Source organism: Grammomys surdaster, unplaced genomic scaffold (assembly GCF_004785775.1).
Source record: "Grammomys surdaster isolate TR1022 unplaced genomic scaffold, NIH_TR_1.0 325, whole genome shotgun sequence".
Classification (NCBI taxonomy): Eukaryota; Metazoa; Chordata; class Mammalia; order Rodentia; family Muridae; genus Grammomys; species Grammomys surdaster.
In genome coordinates, this window is record NW_021604744.1 from 4,784,237 (window position 1) to 4,801,327 (window position 17,091).

At 40.0% G+C, this 17,091-nt stretch overlaps 1 protein-coding gene across 1 annotated transcript in view; it reads left to right on the top strand.

Moving 5' to 3' along the window:
* The window catches only part of Gnai1 (G protein subunit alpha i1), a 71,285-nt gene extending 54,631 nt beyond the window's left edge, over positions 1-16,654 (top strand). The window contains exons 4-8 of the mRNA XM_028778115.1: positions 1,796-1,953; positions 3,741-3,869; positions 8,239-8,368; positions 9,842-9,995; positions 14,591-16,654. Of these exons, the coding sequence (XP_028633948.1) occupies positions 1,796-1,953; positions 3,741-3,869; positions 8,239-8,368; positions 9,842-9,995; positions 14,591-14,781 (762 nt within the window). The 3' untranslated portion in view covers positions 14,782-16,654. The remainder of the gene's footprint in view (positions 1-1,795; positions 1,954-3,740; positions 3,870-8,238; positions 8,369-9,841; positions 9,996-14,590) is intronic.
* The last annotated feature ends 437 nt before the right edge of the window (positions 16,655-17,091 follow it).

The following is a 17,091-nucleotide window of genomic DNA, read 5'->3' on the forward strand; positions in this document are numbered from 1 at the left end:
ATGTATCTCTCTTGTGGTTTACTAAAGAGGGAAACATATGCTTGAATAATGTGTCCCCATGCTGAGAGACTTAATTAGTTTCCATGATGAGTTCCAGCTGAAAAGAAAATGTTTCATGAATTAGCAGCAGGATGAATTCATATTGTCACCTGGCCTGCTCTGCAGCCATGCCCTGGGACACGTCTCTGCCGCATACTCTGTCACAGGTGCATCACTCTGTAAGACAGTGCACTCTTCCCTCCAGGAGTGGCAGGCAATTCGTCCAAGAGCACTCTGCAAACACCCAAATCCGAAGATGATCAAGTTTATTTATAACATGCGTTCCAAGTGTGATGGTCCCCTCCTTTAATCTCAGCACTTGGCACTGAGGCAAGTTGGATCACAAGTTCAAGGATACCCTGGGTGGTGTAGTAAAAACCAATTTTAAAACTCAAAAGGTATATTTACGTATAATGTCCAGAAATCCTACCTGTGGACTTTAATTTCTAGATTATTGTTAAAAATAACCTGATCCAAGTGTAGTAGAGTATATTCCGTACTGTATATAAAGATAAGAATAATAAAATGGTAAACACTTCTGTACCTCTCCAGTGCACTCAGACTATTCAGATACTGTCAACCTGAAGATTGGGGAACCAGCTGTAGTTTGGAAGGATACCCCTTGGGAATAATAATGGCTTATCCCCTTACCATATATCTCAAGCTAAAAATAACCTGAGCAAAGTAGTAACTTATGACACCTAGGTTTTGTTTTCTTTTGTTTTGCTTTAGATTGTTTCTACCTCTAGTCTCCACTGTGCTACCAGGATGGTAATTACTACCCACATTCAGCTCTGAGGACTTAAACGGTGGTCTGGTCTTAGTCAGGAGTATGCTAAACTACACCTAGCTATTGAAGACTCAGTATGAATAAAGTGCACATGAAAGTGCTCCTTCCTTCTCACCTCCTGTTCCCTGTTTATCAAAGCATGGTTGTATCAGGCACCATGGGTCCAGTTAGAGCCTCATGCTTTGTTTCTCTTTGGCAGCACTGCAGTTGATCACTTGCAGTTCACTAAGTGTTAGCCTTTTAACACTGAAGCAGAGCTCGACTAACTTTTGTTTAGAAATTTGTGTGTGTTGTCCCTTCCATGCATTGTGAGTATATCTACAATAAAACTGTGCTGATTTCCTCCCCTATGTCTCCGTTAGCAAACCTCACTGATTATTAATAGATACATACATACATACATACATACACACATATGTTATAATTATAATATACACACATTGCATAGCCCTAATTTCCTTTTTTAATATTTATTTATTTAATGTATGTGAGTGCATACATAAATTATTAATTACACACATACATAGACACATATGTTATAATTATAATATATATTGAATATATATGTATATATACATATATGTGTGTGTATATATATGTATGTATATATATACACACATATTGCATACACCTAATTTCATTTTTTTAATATTATTTATTTTATGTATGTGAGTACACTATAGCTGTCTTCAGACCCACCGGAAGGAAGAAAGAATCAGATCCCATTACAGATGGTTGTGAGCCACCATGTGGTTGCTGGGAATTGAACTCAGGACCTTGGGAAAACCAGTCAGTGCTCTTAACCACTGACCATCTCTCCAGCCCTAGATCTAATTGTCAAGTGGTGCTTTAGATAAAGAAAAGTGTGGCACTTCTATAAAAACCATGAAGGAAGTTCCCAATTGTGGTGCTTGTTTCCTACCTAGCTCTTTATCTGTACATTCTCTTGTCTTGTGAAATGTGCAGGATGACGCCCGACAGCTCTTCGTGCTCGCCGGGGCTGCAGAAGAAGGCTTTATGACTGCTGAGCTCGCCGGTGTCATAAAGAGACTGTGGAAAGACAGTGGTGTGCAAGCCTGCTTCAATAGATCCCGGGAGTACCAGCTGAACGATTCCGCAGCATAGTAAGTAGCCACAGGTTCAGAACTCAACTATTATGAAAATCACACTCCAGTCAAATCTGTCTCCAGGCCACCTGCACTGTAAAGTTGTATAAGGCACATTCTTGTACATCTCAGGTCTTCTAAGTGACAGTATTTGAGTGCTTTCTCTGTCATATTCACACATTTGTGGTAGCAAGGCTTTTATTACCTATGTTTTCAGAAAGCCTCGTGCGTATGCCATCTCTAATTGGAAGTGCACAGAGTGGGGCTGTCTCTAGTATACCACCAAGAGTGTCACTGAAACTTCCAAAATTCCCTCTGCATTCTCCAGAGCACTTATGTCACTCTGATACACTTGCTACACCTTCTTCTGCTGAGTTTTCTGTGCCTTAGAAAGGGTGGTGTAAGTGTCTTCCTTAGGCTTGAGCCTTCAGCCGTCATTTCCTCTCATCACCTTGGCTATCCATGAGGCTCCGCATTCACTACCATTCAGTGTAAAGAGAAGCTTCTCCGATCCAGGATGAGAGTAGCTACAGTCTCCTCTGAGTATAAACATATATATTTAGAAAGGACCTTGATTGTAAGGGTGATCTCTTGAGTAGTGTGTGGAACCATTACCTCTCAATAAAAAGTTGATGGCCTGGTAGCAAAAGGCAGAAGTAGAGGGTTAGAGTTCTGGTTGAGAGATTGGAATTCTGGGAGATAGTCAGGGGGATGATTTGCCTCCCAGACTCTGAGGAGGAAATTGGAGATATGAAACTGATGAGAAGTTACCAGCCATGTGGCAGACATACAGTATAATAAATGGGTTATTTAAGTTTTGAGCTAGTTACGGAAGAAACTTAGATTACAGCCTAGGCATTTCTTAATAAACAATAAGCCTCTGAGTCGTTATTTGGGAAATGGGTCGCATGTAGAAAATCCTGCAGTTACACTTGATGTAATATCAATTTAGTAATAATAGTTGGACCTACAACTTCCCAAGGCAAAGGGTTTTAACTGGCTTTCTAACTGTGGAGAAGGTCTCAAATCAAATCAGATGGCAGTTGGTTACCTCTGTAATAGTGGTGCCAAAACCGAGAGCTGGGAGCATCTTGCCAGGCAGCTTAGAGTTTTGATTCATAGGGTTCACAACACCAGTGATGCCTTTTTTCTCCCAGCAGCCTGCGTAGCACTTTCTGTAGCTTGAATGCATCAGGGAAGAGACTCGTGTAGCTGGCTTTTTCTATGTCTTAAGGTGAAGTGTGTGGTACCCTTAACAGTAGGGTCTTGTCCTCTCATTGGGATGGATGAGAAAAGTGCATTGTGTTGGGGGAGTCCGGTCCTCCAAGATCACTGTTGGTAGAGCTATTGAATTAAAGAACAAGAAGGTGTGGGTTTCCCTGGGGGAAACGTAAGGTTAGCAGGAAAGTGCATGCCTCCAGCCTCTGAGGTTTCTTGCTGCTGCATTTACAATTAGGACCTGTAAAATCTTCAACAGAGGGGAAAGTGCAGATCCAAGCACAGTTAAACTCAGAGTGCAAGGAGATTTTAAGGAGCAAGCTCACAGTATTTCTCAGTTTAGGCATTTTAAGCCCCTCTCCTTTGGATCACTGTGCCTAAATAACGAGGCTTAAGGCATTTAAAGAGGCACTAAAGATTTTTGAGTAATGATGTGACATGAAAGCTTAAGTCGGTTGTTTTATATGCTTATAAAGACCCTTGAAGAGTTTAGAACATTGCATAATTAAAATATGTTGTGGTTTTTGTTTTAAGTAACCTTTCTTGGTTCTTGTTCCGAATAACACTGTTTTATTGGTTGTGTGCAGCTATCTGAATGACTTGGACAGAATAGCACAACCAAATTACATTCCAACCCAGCAGGATGTTCTCAGAACAAGAGTGAAAACAACGGGAATTGTGGAAACCCACTTCACTTTCAAAGATCTTCATTTTAAGTGAGTAACTTCTAAATGCGTGGTTCATAAGTTTGGTTATAAGATGCATTGCCTTTGAACAAAATGCAAAATCATCAAACTTTATATTACTTCTGGGAAAATCTTTTCAGAAGTATAGATAAAATAATTTTATGGAAATTAGCAAGAACAGCATTTTCCGAGGGATATGTTAATTTTTATTTATTTAGTACAAAATAACCAACCATGGCAGTGTTTTAATTACACCTTTAATTCTAGCATTCAGGAGGCAGAGAGAGATAGATCTCTGAGTTAAAGGCCAGCTTGGTCTATACTGTGAGTTCCAGGTCAGCCAGGACTACACAGAGAAACCCTGTATCCAAAACCCAACCAATCTACCAAACAACCAGAAAATATGCAAATGCCCTTTGCCTGTTATTTTTACTAAACATCTGTAATATATAGGTGTGTGTCTGATGAAGACATTGCTGTCTGTCTTTAGATAAAATGGGGAGATTTACTTTTAGAATATATGTTTACTTATAAAAATGTGTTTAATGAAAAATGCCTTTGAATTTTTCATGAAAAATTTCATCGATCAAAGTGACAGTGACAGTCTGGTGCAGGGCAGTGTTTGCTTCAGGCGTGTCAGTTGTAAACATACTGTGTGTGCAAAGCTGTGCAGAATTGGGCATTAGGAATAGAAGGGGTTGGGTTATGTTCCTTCCAAGTCCTCACTTGGAAAGAGCCACTGACAGGGGAAGGCAAGAAATCATCATATAAACATTCATAGAACTGTGTTTCTTTTCTAATAAATAATACTTTAAAAAAAAGAACGAGAAAGACAAGATCAACTCACAGCCAAGTCTGAGTCTTAACTTGCCTCCTCGACAGTTCCTTTCATCCAGTTTTCCCCTATAAATCACCAGCCGCAGGATTTTTTGTTTGTTTTGTACCCCCCGTTCTTTGTTCTGGTTGTTGCACTGCCAGAGTCCCCCAGTCAGCACTGCTGCACATGAGCTGTTCGCTCTTAATTCCGTCCACCTTGCTCTCACTTTAGTAATGATGGTGGAATCCAGAAACAGGAGGCTGTGTATCACATGGAAAGATGTATCCCCAAGGAAAACAAGCAGAATGTTTTTCTGAAACAAAAATGAATGTGTTTTCATAGAAATTCAAACTATGGTGTGGTTTCCTGATGTTTAAAAATTATATACTTATTTAAAGTCATCACCGTTACTCTCCTCTCCTTCTTATTGTGTTTTTATATTTTTGAAGCTCGATACAGGAACTGCAGGAAATTGTTTTTCAAAAACCACATGTCTTATGATTCAATTTTACTTAAAATGACACGTTCTCTGAGTGTTAGCTTTGTGTCCAGAAGAAAGGCTTCTGCGTTTTAAAGCCTTTAAACAGCTTGCCAGGCCGCTCTATCACACAAACCTGGCAGTAGATTACTCAGACTGTATTAAATACCATGTTCTCTAGACCATGTAAATATCCGCTAATTAATAACCCCAAAGGAAGACGACATGGATTTGTTTCATTTTTCTTGGTTTCACATGTGAGGGTTTCCTTTTTTTGTTTTCTTAAACCAGTGTGTGTGAGCTTGGTTGGGGAGCACTGCCTACACTGGTTTAGGGAGCACTACGGCTGTATTGGTGTGTATGGTCATGTCAGATGCACTCTGCTCCTACAACACATTACAGATCCAGTGACTCCGGGTGTAAAGACCCCACTTACAGTATAGAAGTTAGATTAGAGAAGAAATCTATGATATAATTCTTCCCTTATGAGAGTTGTCCTGGTATCCATACACTATGTGTTATTAAGATTTTGGGTATTTTTTTAAATGTTCTTTAAAAGACCACATCATTATTCAATCTATACATGACACATGTTCCTTTCCAGATTACCTTTAGTGCTTTATCCATAGTTTGAAGAAATGTAAAGTCCATGTGGCTGAAAATATATTCTCTTATCTTTTCTTCTTCATCATTGCCACAGTGTCCAAAATACTGAAGGACAAAATGGAATGAAAGGCAAAAAACTCCCAGAAACTGCTAAGTCACCTTTAGAGTCACTTGTCGACATCCATCGGCATGAAGTGAATGAACTAGCTCGTGCTGTCACCGAAATTATTATATATTTGTTTGCCTTATTTGTGAAATGCTTGGTTCACAATAGTCACTCAGATGACAGCTTTACTGTGAATCATGGGTTAGACTGTGCTGCAGCTAACTGTGACCCTCTGAAGTGAGAAGGGAAACCGGATCTCTAACAGCAGTTCAACTAAAGAGACTCACAGAGGCTTGTTCACCTCCTAGTGAAGGCTGAGTTCTCCAAGCTAAGAGCATAGCTAAACACCTACACCTCCATCTCAGCCTGCTTCCCTGTGTGTGCCTGTGTGTGTGCCCGTGTGAGTATGTGTGTTTTAAGTGCAGCACACCCTCTAATTAAAGTGTGCCTCACCAGCTGCCTAGTCACGGTCTGTTCCTCACAGCATGTGCATACCCTAAGACTGAAGAAACTCCAGGGTTTCCTGCTTTTGCCTAAACTTGAAATAGAATGAGCCTTGTTGTCTGTACCTCCAGATAACCTAGTTGTTTCTTTCTCTGTGGAGTGCTACAGGACACCTCAAGATGCTACTCATTATTCAGTTACCGAAGCTCCCTGTGTTAGCTCTACCTTTTGTTGCTACTCCATAGTCTCCAGAAAACATGGACTGCAAGACTGTTGCTGTCACTCGAGCACATGGCTGCCAAGGCTGGCACACCTAAGTCTGTAGAGCAGGCTGTTAGGTTAACTAAAGGCTGAGCTGCAGGCCTAAGGATATTTTCCCTTTTTGTCTGAGAAACCCCAGTTTTGGTCCTGCTTTTGGTAGATTGGAGGGACGCTGTCGACACCATCCAGGGCAAGTCTTCATTACTTCAACTCAACCTGCTCTAAGCATCAGCTACATCCATAACACAGAAGCACTAAGAAGTCAATAAATAGCATAGTTGGCAAACTAGCACAGTGAAGAGAGGGAATGGGAAGGACTGGTCTGTTGGGGTGAGTGGATGAGCGGTGTATTCTGGGTGACAGAGATTTCTTAAGGTTATACTAAAACTGTTTATAAATTGTATTCCTAGACAACTTAAGAAATGTTGATCTAATTAAATCAGTTATCCCTTTTCTCTTGTTTGATCTCTCTTACAGTGCGCCATATCTGAACCACTGTGCTTTCTGTTCTTTGTCCAGCCTATCTACTTTGATTTACGCTTCGGGCAGGATCATTTCGTTACAGCATACTTTAGTGAACAGCTTCCTGCTCAACCATAATGACAAAAGTAACAGTCTTAGTGGACAAATTCAGACTTGGTTTGTAGGCCACTACTGCTCTGTGGGGAATTAAATAGGAATGGTTTTAATTAGTGCACCATCAAGATAAATGGGGCCTTTAAAAATGTGCCAGTTTACGGAGTGCTTCCATTATATAAGTGGTTATTTCTAGGCTGGATAATGTAGTCTATGCAAATTTAAACTTTTGCTTAACTTTATAAACTCTTGCCAGGAACAAGAAGAAAAGGTCATTGGCATTATGCTGTTTGATTGTGTCAGACCCTAGCCTCCATTTCTTCATAATTGTACCTTATATGAAATTAAGGAATTTTATTCTAAATTTCAAGCCCCTCCCCATTTCAAATTTATTCTGTAATCTACACAAACCTTTTGGTCCCTTTCTAAATTACTTTGTTTCAGAACCATTTTCTTACCAACATCTTGCTTTCTGCTTTAACAGAACTCATTTCTTAGTTAGAATAAGGGAGAGCTGTTGTCTGGCTCTAATGCCCGAGACTGACAAGTTGAGTGCGCTCCTTTGATCTCTGGCTTCTTCTGCTGCTTCCTGGGACTGTCAGTGTTGACAACAGAGTGATCCATTCATCTTTAGTTGCTTTGATGTCCCAAGTGCTTTCATATGTTTGTTAATGGATGTGTGTGCTTTTAAAAAATTAAATTTTCATTTATTATTATCATTTGTTTATGTGTGTGTGCAGGATGTCACACATACACATGTGCCACAGAGTGGGTGTAGAGTGGATCCAGGCATTGAACTCAGGGCGTTAGGCATTCTCTGGGCCACCTCAAGGACCCATATGTGTTGTGTGTTGAGAGTATTTTGGATTTTGCTTTATAGTTATTCTTGCTGTAATCAAATGCTTATTAAAAATGACTTATAAACATTTTCCCCTTTAAGAAAATGAATTGGTAACATTTTTTCCTCCCACTATGTCCCTTTTCTCCTTTCTTCCCATCCCACAGTCCTCAAGCTATGTGGAACATTTTTTTTTTTTTTTGGTTGGCATTACAGAACTCGGAGCTTTTGAACATTTAATGTGGTGTCAAGTCATAAATTTTCCTCTTACAGAATGTTTGACGTGGGAGGTCAGAGGTCAGAGCGGAAGAAGTGGATTCACTGCTTTGAAGGAGTGACCGCCATCATCTTCTGTGTGGCCCTGAGTGACTATGACCTGGTTCTTGCTGAAGATGAGGAAATGGCAAGTAGAAGCAGCTGTAGGGTGCAGCATGAAATGCCAAGAGCTGCAGACATTGCCAAGACCTTAGCTGAGATCCCTTGAGAAGTCCTTGCTCATGAACGAAGTGCTTGGAAGTTTAGGTTCTTTGCTTCAGCCTCTCCACTATAGCACAGAGGGAACAGATGCTTAGAAGGCACAGATCTTCTTTTCCATCCAGATACCTGGAAATTTCCTGCATCTGCTCCAAGACTCATATTTCCCCATGAGTTATTTACTCTGACAGTCTGTAATCTTCCTTACATGTTATGCTTCTCTAGCTATAGAAAAACAATTTTCAAATAACATCCAATAAATATACCATTACTCTGGGGAAATATTTTTTAATTACATTAAAATCTCTGGCACTTATAAACACATGAAAATTTCGGGCAGGTTTGAAGTTTTTCTAAATCAAGTTCAGACAGTCGTCAGTCATATGGGAAAATGGAGCATAACATATACATCTCTTTCACTTCCGCACTGTAGAGCATGCCAGTGTCCTCTTTGAACACAGAGCCCGAAAGAGTTAAAAACAAGAACCAGAAGTCATCTTCTGTGTTGAACTAATTGGATTTCAGCTGTCTCTGTTTAACACATTACTCTTAAAGCTTCCACCTACCTCCTACGCAAAGCTTAGGTGACCTGTGCAACAGTGATATTTCCTCTTCCTCGATGTGTTCATATGTGGACATCCCTTGACTGTAATAGTTCTCGGGCATTAGTCGTAACACAGCAGGCACTGAGCTAGTGATGTTGGAATGACGTTGAAACAAGGTGCTGGTGTAACATCTATGTTGTACTTGTCCCGAAATGACAAAAAAAAAGTGTGTTATTCTGGAATTATTATTAGCTGTAGAACAGATCTGTCTAGATAAAGACCTCAACCACTGGACCTGGCCACCTATCACCTGAGTAGTCTAATTAGAAGATAGCTGGCCGAGAGGAAGTTGGGAAGAATTCATTCATTACAGCTTTACTGGGAGAACAGGATATCAGCACCCTAGGCTGTTGTTGGATACTTTGAAGAGCAAAAAAAGCAGGAAGCATTGGGTAGGCATCATCCCAGTGTCTGGATCAAACAGTGTCTGGTTGATCATTGTCACAGGCCTGGTTGTGCAGGGTTTCCCGCTGGCGTCTAGTAAATTGTTGCTGCTTGAGGGAAAGGGAAGGGATTGGTTTTCATCAGGAGGTAATTGCTTTCACCCAGGATCAGCCTCCCTTCCATCACGGGGAGTAAACCTTCAAGGCTTTTTCTGCTTCAGTTTGAAATAAGCCAAAGTGACTGAGACAGAACAGGTTAGAGACAAAATTGGAGTTGAGACACCAACTGGGACATCCTTCAGAGTGTTACAAGCTTTTCAGCTGAAAGCATCTGGCATTGCTACATTTGTTCTTTTTAAAACGGATCCTCAGAAACTTCACTGTTCATGAAAATGATTTTATTTTCTGTTGCAGAACCGGATGCATGAAAGCATGAAGCTGTTTGATAGCATATGTAACAACAAGTGGTTTACAGATACATCCATCATCCTTTTCCTCAACAAGAAGGACCTCTTTGAAGAAAAAATCAAAAAGAGCCCCCTCACGATATGCTATCCAGAATATGCAGGTATTTCACTCTTTCAGAGTAACCTAGCAAATCCTGTGCATGTAAGTGAAATTTCCCTGAAGGCAAGATTTTCAGGTGTTGGTTTGTATTTATTGGCATACAAACTCTTTCACTGTGGAGGGTGTAATATTTTTCAAACTGCCTTTGTGGAGAAATAGTTCCTCAAGGCGTGGATGAGTTTTCTGAAAATCCCTTGTTCGCTTTGTGGAAAAGCTTTTGGTAATTTCCAGAGATGTCTCTATGTCTCTATGAATTTAAAACTGACTTGTTTGTACAGTAACCAGATCACAGGTAGGATAGAGAGGATGGATAAGACCTGCCTCTGCTCAGTATCGTCTCTCAAACCCATGCATGCTAAGAAGCACATGATGAACAGTAGCAGTCAACTGTGCTTCCAACAGGACCGTGAATATTACTGTAGAAAGACAAGGGAAGAGGAGCCAGTGAGGCAGACACCTTCTCCACAGTGTCAGGGAACCTTTGATAGGAAATCCAGGCCTTGATAATGAGACTCTCGGTGGTGTTAGTTTTCTTGCTATAGACAGTGTACCTCTGTGAGCAAAGGCCTAGCTTTTACAAAATTAGGTCTGTGATCTTGAACAAAGCAGATACTTTATCTATGTTCCAGTGTCTCATCTACAAAATTAGGAACTGAGTTAAAACCTTAGTTTTCATTTGGTTTAATTCCTCGGAAGACATCCTGAGCTGATATTGAAAGCGAATCTGGTGTTCACACCTGTGAGCCCCAGATTGGGGGGATGAGTAGGGACATCGGCACTTCTAGGCCATCCTGGGCTACACAGTAAGTCCAAAGACAGATCAGGGTATATGAGAAGCTGTTTCCAGAACAAAAATGTGAATACTAGGACCAGAGCTATCTCCCCACACACACCCTTACATATACAAGTCCTCATATGCAAGCGGCATGAATTGATATTCATATATATATATATATATCGTCTCTTTAAAATATAAGACTTCTGCTGGGCAGTGGTGGCTCATGCCTTTAATCACAGCACTTGGGAGGCAGAGGCAGGTGGATTTCTGAGTTCGAGAGTTCGAGGCTAGCCTGGCCTACAGAGTGAATTCCAGGACAGCCAGGGCTACACAGAGAAACCCTGTCTTGAAAAACTAAAATATAAGACTTCCACTGGTTTGTATGAATTCTAAATCTAAAATCTAAATATTCTTAATGTTTATGCTAGTCTGTTTGAAAAAGCAAAAATCCTCCAGAACTTCTCAAAGTCTAAATAAAATTTGAGTCAATGCTGCACTAAACTGGTTGTTGGTGGGTATTGAGTGAGTGCTGTTTCTGAGCTGGTGCTGAACAGCCCGTTAGTGTCAGTTCTTGTATACCCCTGCTTAGATAGCTGAGAACACAAGCTTAGTACAGACATAGAGTCCATCTTGAGACCCCAGTGCACCACACATCTGTACCAGAACTGCACTAGGAAAGTTGTGTTTAACTAGGGTCTCACTGGAGGCAGAAAGGACTTGTTCCTTGGTAAACACAAGACTATTACACAGTCATTTGATATCCCAAGTGCTAAGATTATAATATCAAATTGGCACTACTTTCTCTAAGAATTGGTTCAGTTGCTTCCTGCATCACCATGAGCTCTTGGTTCTTATGGTTATAACCTTGTATGGATGAACCCTGTGTAGCCCTCATCCGCTTGGGCGTGTCCTGCCTCTGTCTGCTGACTTGCAAAGCACCTCCTTCTTTTTTGTGAATTACTGTTTCACCAGGGTCCATCTTCAGTCCTTTCATGGTCATACTTGCTGTGTTGAATTGTGTTGTCAGTTCCTGAACATCTCTCTGCAGCCTCTTGCTTCTATTTTCGACTGCTTCTTGAAAGTGGTTTTTAGCACTGAAGCATAAACAAAGCTTATCTCTCCTTCTCTTTTGTCTGTCTCATAAAGTTTCCAGTTTTGAAGTTGCCTTCACCCAGTCATATATTAGTTCAGGAAAGTTCACATGGTAGACAATATCTATTCCCCCAGCATGCATGTGCACACACTGCAACACAAACACACACACACACACTTCTTATTCAGACTAAAAATCAGATCAAAGAATATGTTCAGCAGTTTATTCATGTACTTGGTACCCCCTGGGGTGCAGTCATTTAGCTACTCAGAATGTGTATTGCATATAAGCTGTATTCTCAGTGTAAATTACTTCACCCAAACACTTTTATAATTAATTTAGAAGTCATATTCTAATTGCTTTGTTAACCCAACAAGACATTGTTCATGGCATACAGATTTTAAAGCACCAAATGATTTTTTAAAAGTTCATTATTACATAAAACGATTAAAGTAGAAACTTTCTCCTCGACTTGGTCCTATCATTCATGCTGTCCTGGCACAGTAAACACTGCTTCTCTCTCGGCCTTGCCATGTGGCGTTTGCCGTGCATTGCATGGTGTTTTTATACGTGCTGTGAGAACAGTGGATGAGGTTGGCAGGATACAGTCGTTACATTCTGTTTCAGGATGTGTAAAGTTGAAAAAGAACTGAGATCGAGCAAAACATGTAACACAACAAAACGTAACAAAGCTGAACTAGTTTTTGTATTGTCTGTAGGAGTGTTTTAAATGGCACAGAACCCATCTGTATTTGGTTAGTTAAGGCATGTTCTGTAGAGCAGCATTTTGATTAGATGTGGAAAGAGTGGACATACTGGATGGTGTTGGACAGCAGAGAAGCAGTGCTGTAGAACCCAGGGGCACTTTGTACACTGAGTGGTCATGGTAAATGCTGAGACCTAGTTGTAGAACAGGGCACTGCAGAGCAGAAGAGGAGAGCACAGAGAATCCTGAAAGGCACAGGAGTAATTTGGGTTATTAGAAAAAAGGGATTTAATAGATTTTGCTCTATTATATGCCTTATCGTATTTTCTAATAGTATCAAGTGCACAGATATGCAGTTAGCTCTAGTATAAGACCACAAACAATCAAAATACAGAGTTGTGGGGTCCAGATCCAATACATACATCTACAAAGCAGCTCCTGCATCTAAGGCTCAGGGACTAACGTCAAAGAGGAGGCAGAATGACTGTAAGAACCAGAGGATTAGAGTTTGCTCTGAGACTGTCTCTTGGTAATGTCGGAAGCTACATACAGTCTCAACCAACATGGCTGCCTAGGCATGAGCTGAACAAGGACAACACCAGTAGATATCCCAGACTGGATAGGGAAACCCAAGAGGCCTCAACCCTACACAAAGTGCTATAGGCAAATTAGGGATGTGAGAGCAGAGACTTCTCAGGGAAAAGCGCACCAATTGGCTATCCAATACCATGGTTAGCCCTGAGAATACACACATAAACAACTTTAAACAGACTGAACAGGTTGAATTTATGTACATATAAATATACATGTAGCAACAATTAGTGAAAAAGACTGTGAATTTGAAAGAGAACAAGGAAGGATAAATGATAGATGTTCCCAGGTAGGGAAGGAAATGAAAAATGAAGTGACTCTATTATAATCTCATAAAAATAAAAAAAAATATAAAAAGAAAAGGGAGGAAAAATGAACATACAAACAGTACAAAGTGGATATATATTGCCTGAGTCCAGAAACTGAACTTCCCAGCACCCCAGAACCTCTTCTGTCCCCCTGCACCCCAGAAGCTCTTCTGTCCCTCTGCAAGCTCAACTAATTCAGCCCATCCCCTTCTCCCATGAAAAAATGGTCTTTAGAGTGGCTTATTTCCTTTTGGTTGTTTGGCAAGCAGCAGCAGCTGGGTCTGGTATGTACGTGTTCAAGTTTGGTGTTTTGGGTCCAGCAGAGGATTCAAAGTTCTTATTTCTGAATGGTAGCTAATGATTTGATTCTCCCGGATTTCACGTGTCGGTGATGACACATGAGCTTTCAGGATATTTCCCAATGTAGAAGGCCGTGCATTCTTTGTGACCGTTCTTTGATCATAGCACACACAGTTCTACCAACCTAGCACCTGAGCACTGGGTCTCTGGGTCAGAATGCGCATGTACTTATCCTCAGGTCTGCCAACCCATTTCTGAAATGTTCTTACTCAGAGCCAGTCTCTAGCCCCTCACCTAAAACAAGAGAACCTCCCCCACCCCCTTTTTCTTTTTTGGTAACTTCATAGCCTTTAACCATATTCCAGATATAAACAAAAAATAATCTTGAAAAGATAGTTAATGAGTAAATATAGAAGGGGAGAGGGAAGCATTTGGCTGGCATTATTAACTTTCCCTGTGGGTTAGCATAACGTTGAGGCAACCTTAGGGTTAGGTGGCTGGAATTCTCCAGCTTAGGGATGTAGAAGAGAAAGCATGGTAGATAACAAAGGAGTCTGACTCTTCAAGATTTAAACAGAAATGGAACATAGACTGCCATGGAACAGAATCTTTACGTTTAAAGATGGCTTGTAAAAAATCAGTTTATGTATGGTGTTTTTCATTTGTAAAGAAAAAAATCATTTTGCTCTAGAAGGGAGAGGACAGTTAAGGGGTCCCTCTATTTTATGTGCAGAAAACTGACCTGCATTTTAAAGTGTCTTTTACATAACCCTAGACAAGGTTAAGTTCTTGTATACTTCTTTCCTTTGTCCCATCCCAGGCTCAAACACATATGAAGAGGCGGCCGCATATATTCAGTGTCAGTTTGAAGACCTCAATAAAAGGAAGGACACAAAAGAAATTTACACCCACTTCACGTGCGCCACAGATACGAAGAATGTGCAGTTCGTGTTCGATGCTGTAACAGATGTCATCATAAAAAATAACCTAAAAGACTGTGGTCTCTTCTGAGTTCTGCAGTGGGTAGTAAAAATGCATTTTCAAGCCAGATGAGTACGTATCTATGGATCTCTCTAGACTAGAGTCTCCCAGCAACACAGAATGTAGTGTACAGCAAATGCATCCTGGACCTGACTAGAGTTCTGACCAAAGTTGTTCTGTATTGTGTCTTTATCTGGATGTAACAGAAGGACCTTTCTCGAAGGTGAAAGATGGTCCTTGGGGAGGTGTGATATTGAAGCTGGGCTCTAGTGTACAGATGATTTCTGTGTAAATATGCAAATGGAAGATGTATTTATAACTTTTGATTTCCCACGTTATGTTTAGATTGTAAGAGTGGCAACTTATGATTCTAGTGTGATGGCTTTGGAAAAGCATAAATATTATGTACCTTGTATGGAATGACAGACTGGTTCTTTGTTTGGCAGTTTTAATCAGCTTTATTTATGTTTGTGCCCCCAAATTTTAGGTATCATAATTAATATTAGGAAATGTCACTGCCCTTACCCTGATTCTATGTTTACTTGTATTCATAAAATGTTATTTGTACAAACATTGCACAGACTATTTTAATAACATGATTTGTCCTCTAAAGTTTATGTGTTCCATGAGGATGTTCTTACAGAGGTTGGATGCACCTGCCTTTGGATCAATTATTTAAGCATTGAGTGTATTAGAATTTATTTACAGAGTGCATGATGTTCTGATTCTACTTTAGATTTGTTTTAAGAAACTAAAATTCCAGGTTTTTGAGGAAACAGGATCTTAGACTTAAAAACCCTTCACTTTTAAATCCACTACTTTGTTTCAATTGGGTCTTAGTATCTGGATGGCATTTCTGCATTGCCTTGGAGTGATGCCAAATTAATTTTATATACTTAAATAACCACTGTTTTATTTATAATGAAGACAAAGTGAGTGATGAAAGCATTTTTGTGGGTTAAAAAATTAGTATTATGTGAATTTTGAGACATTGATTTATGTATTTTTTTGACAAAGCCCCTGTATTCAGGCATACATGATACTTCCTTGTCTGGGAGAAGACCAGAAAAAATGATCCTGCTGATATTATACAAGCTTTTGATTCATATGGAACTAGTTTCAAGTTTATCACTTTATGTCAAAAATGACTTTTTTCACATTAGATATTCAAACTCCTTCCACTTGCTTGAATTTATATTCTTTTAAAGCTATAGTAATGATTTCTGACATTAAGTGGACAATTATACTTAGAAATTGAACAATAGTATTTAACAAGATCAGTGAGTGTATGTGGGCTTAAATAGGAATTACATAACTGCTACATACTGAACTTTGTTAGTGACATTTTTTAAAAAATCATTCACAATGTGTGTGTGCCCTTGTTTCTGCAAGATGAATAGCAGCCCCCAGCTCCTTCACCTTTTGAACTCAGCCTACAACATTAAGTCCCTCCATGAGCTTTGCTGGTGCATAGTTGCTCATTGAGTTAGGTGTTGCCGATTCCTTAGCGTCTCCCTGTTGAAGTTTGTGCATATATAAGTGTATGGAAAACTGTAAACTACATTCACACCTGTTTACTTTGGGCAAATTTGTTTTCTTTTTTGTAATGTAAAGAAATTCAAAGTTATCAAAATTCCCTCAGTGTTAGTTTAGATTATTTTATGTGCCTTTCATGAAAGATCCATTTCCATTCATTTACTGATGGAACAACTGTCAGACCCACATTGTGAAGCTAGGTATGAAATTCAAGTATAGTCTGGATAAATTTGAATGATGAAAAATAGGGTTTAAAAGCCACAAAGAAGCACACATTGGTGACCATCATTGGTGAATCCCTGAACTCTACTCTGTGTAACTGTGCTACTAATACATCCCAATAAATTTAAATTTTTAAAATTTTACAGACCTGTTGACTGAACTCATTTTGTATTAGAATATAGGTGTAGCATGTAAAAGTTCCCCTCCTTGTTTTCAGCACTCTGTCTTTTTAGCTTTATATGTCGGTGAGGCATGCGTCTGCTCTAAACTTGTAGAGGATGATGCCAAAGTTTAAATTGCCTGCCTGTCACCCCCTTAAGAGAATTCAGCCCCCAGCTCACTGTGTTCGTAGGGTCTTGGAGAATTGGGCTCCTAGGTCACGAAGATATACATTAGAAGAGGCTTCTTGCTTTCTGTAATGCATGGCTGAGGCAGTGAGTAGATTCATTGGTGCCCTTTTGCTTCCAGCCTGATCCCTTGCTGCAGAGCTAAAAGAGTGCGGTCAGTTGATCAGACTAGACTCCAAATCCATACGTCAAGATAAGCCTTTTCCTATTATAAGTTACCTCAGATATATTTTGA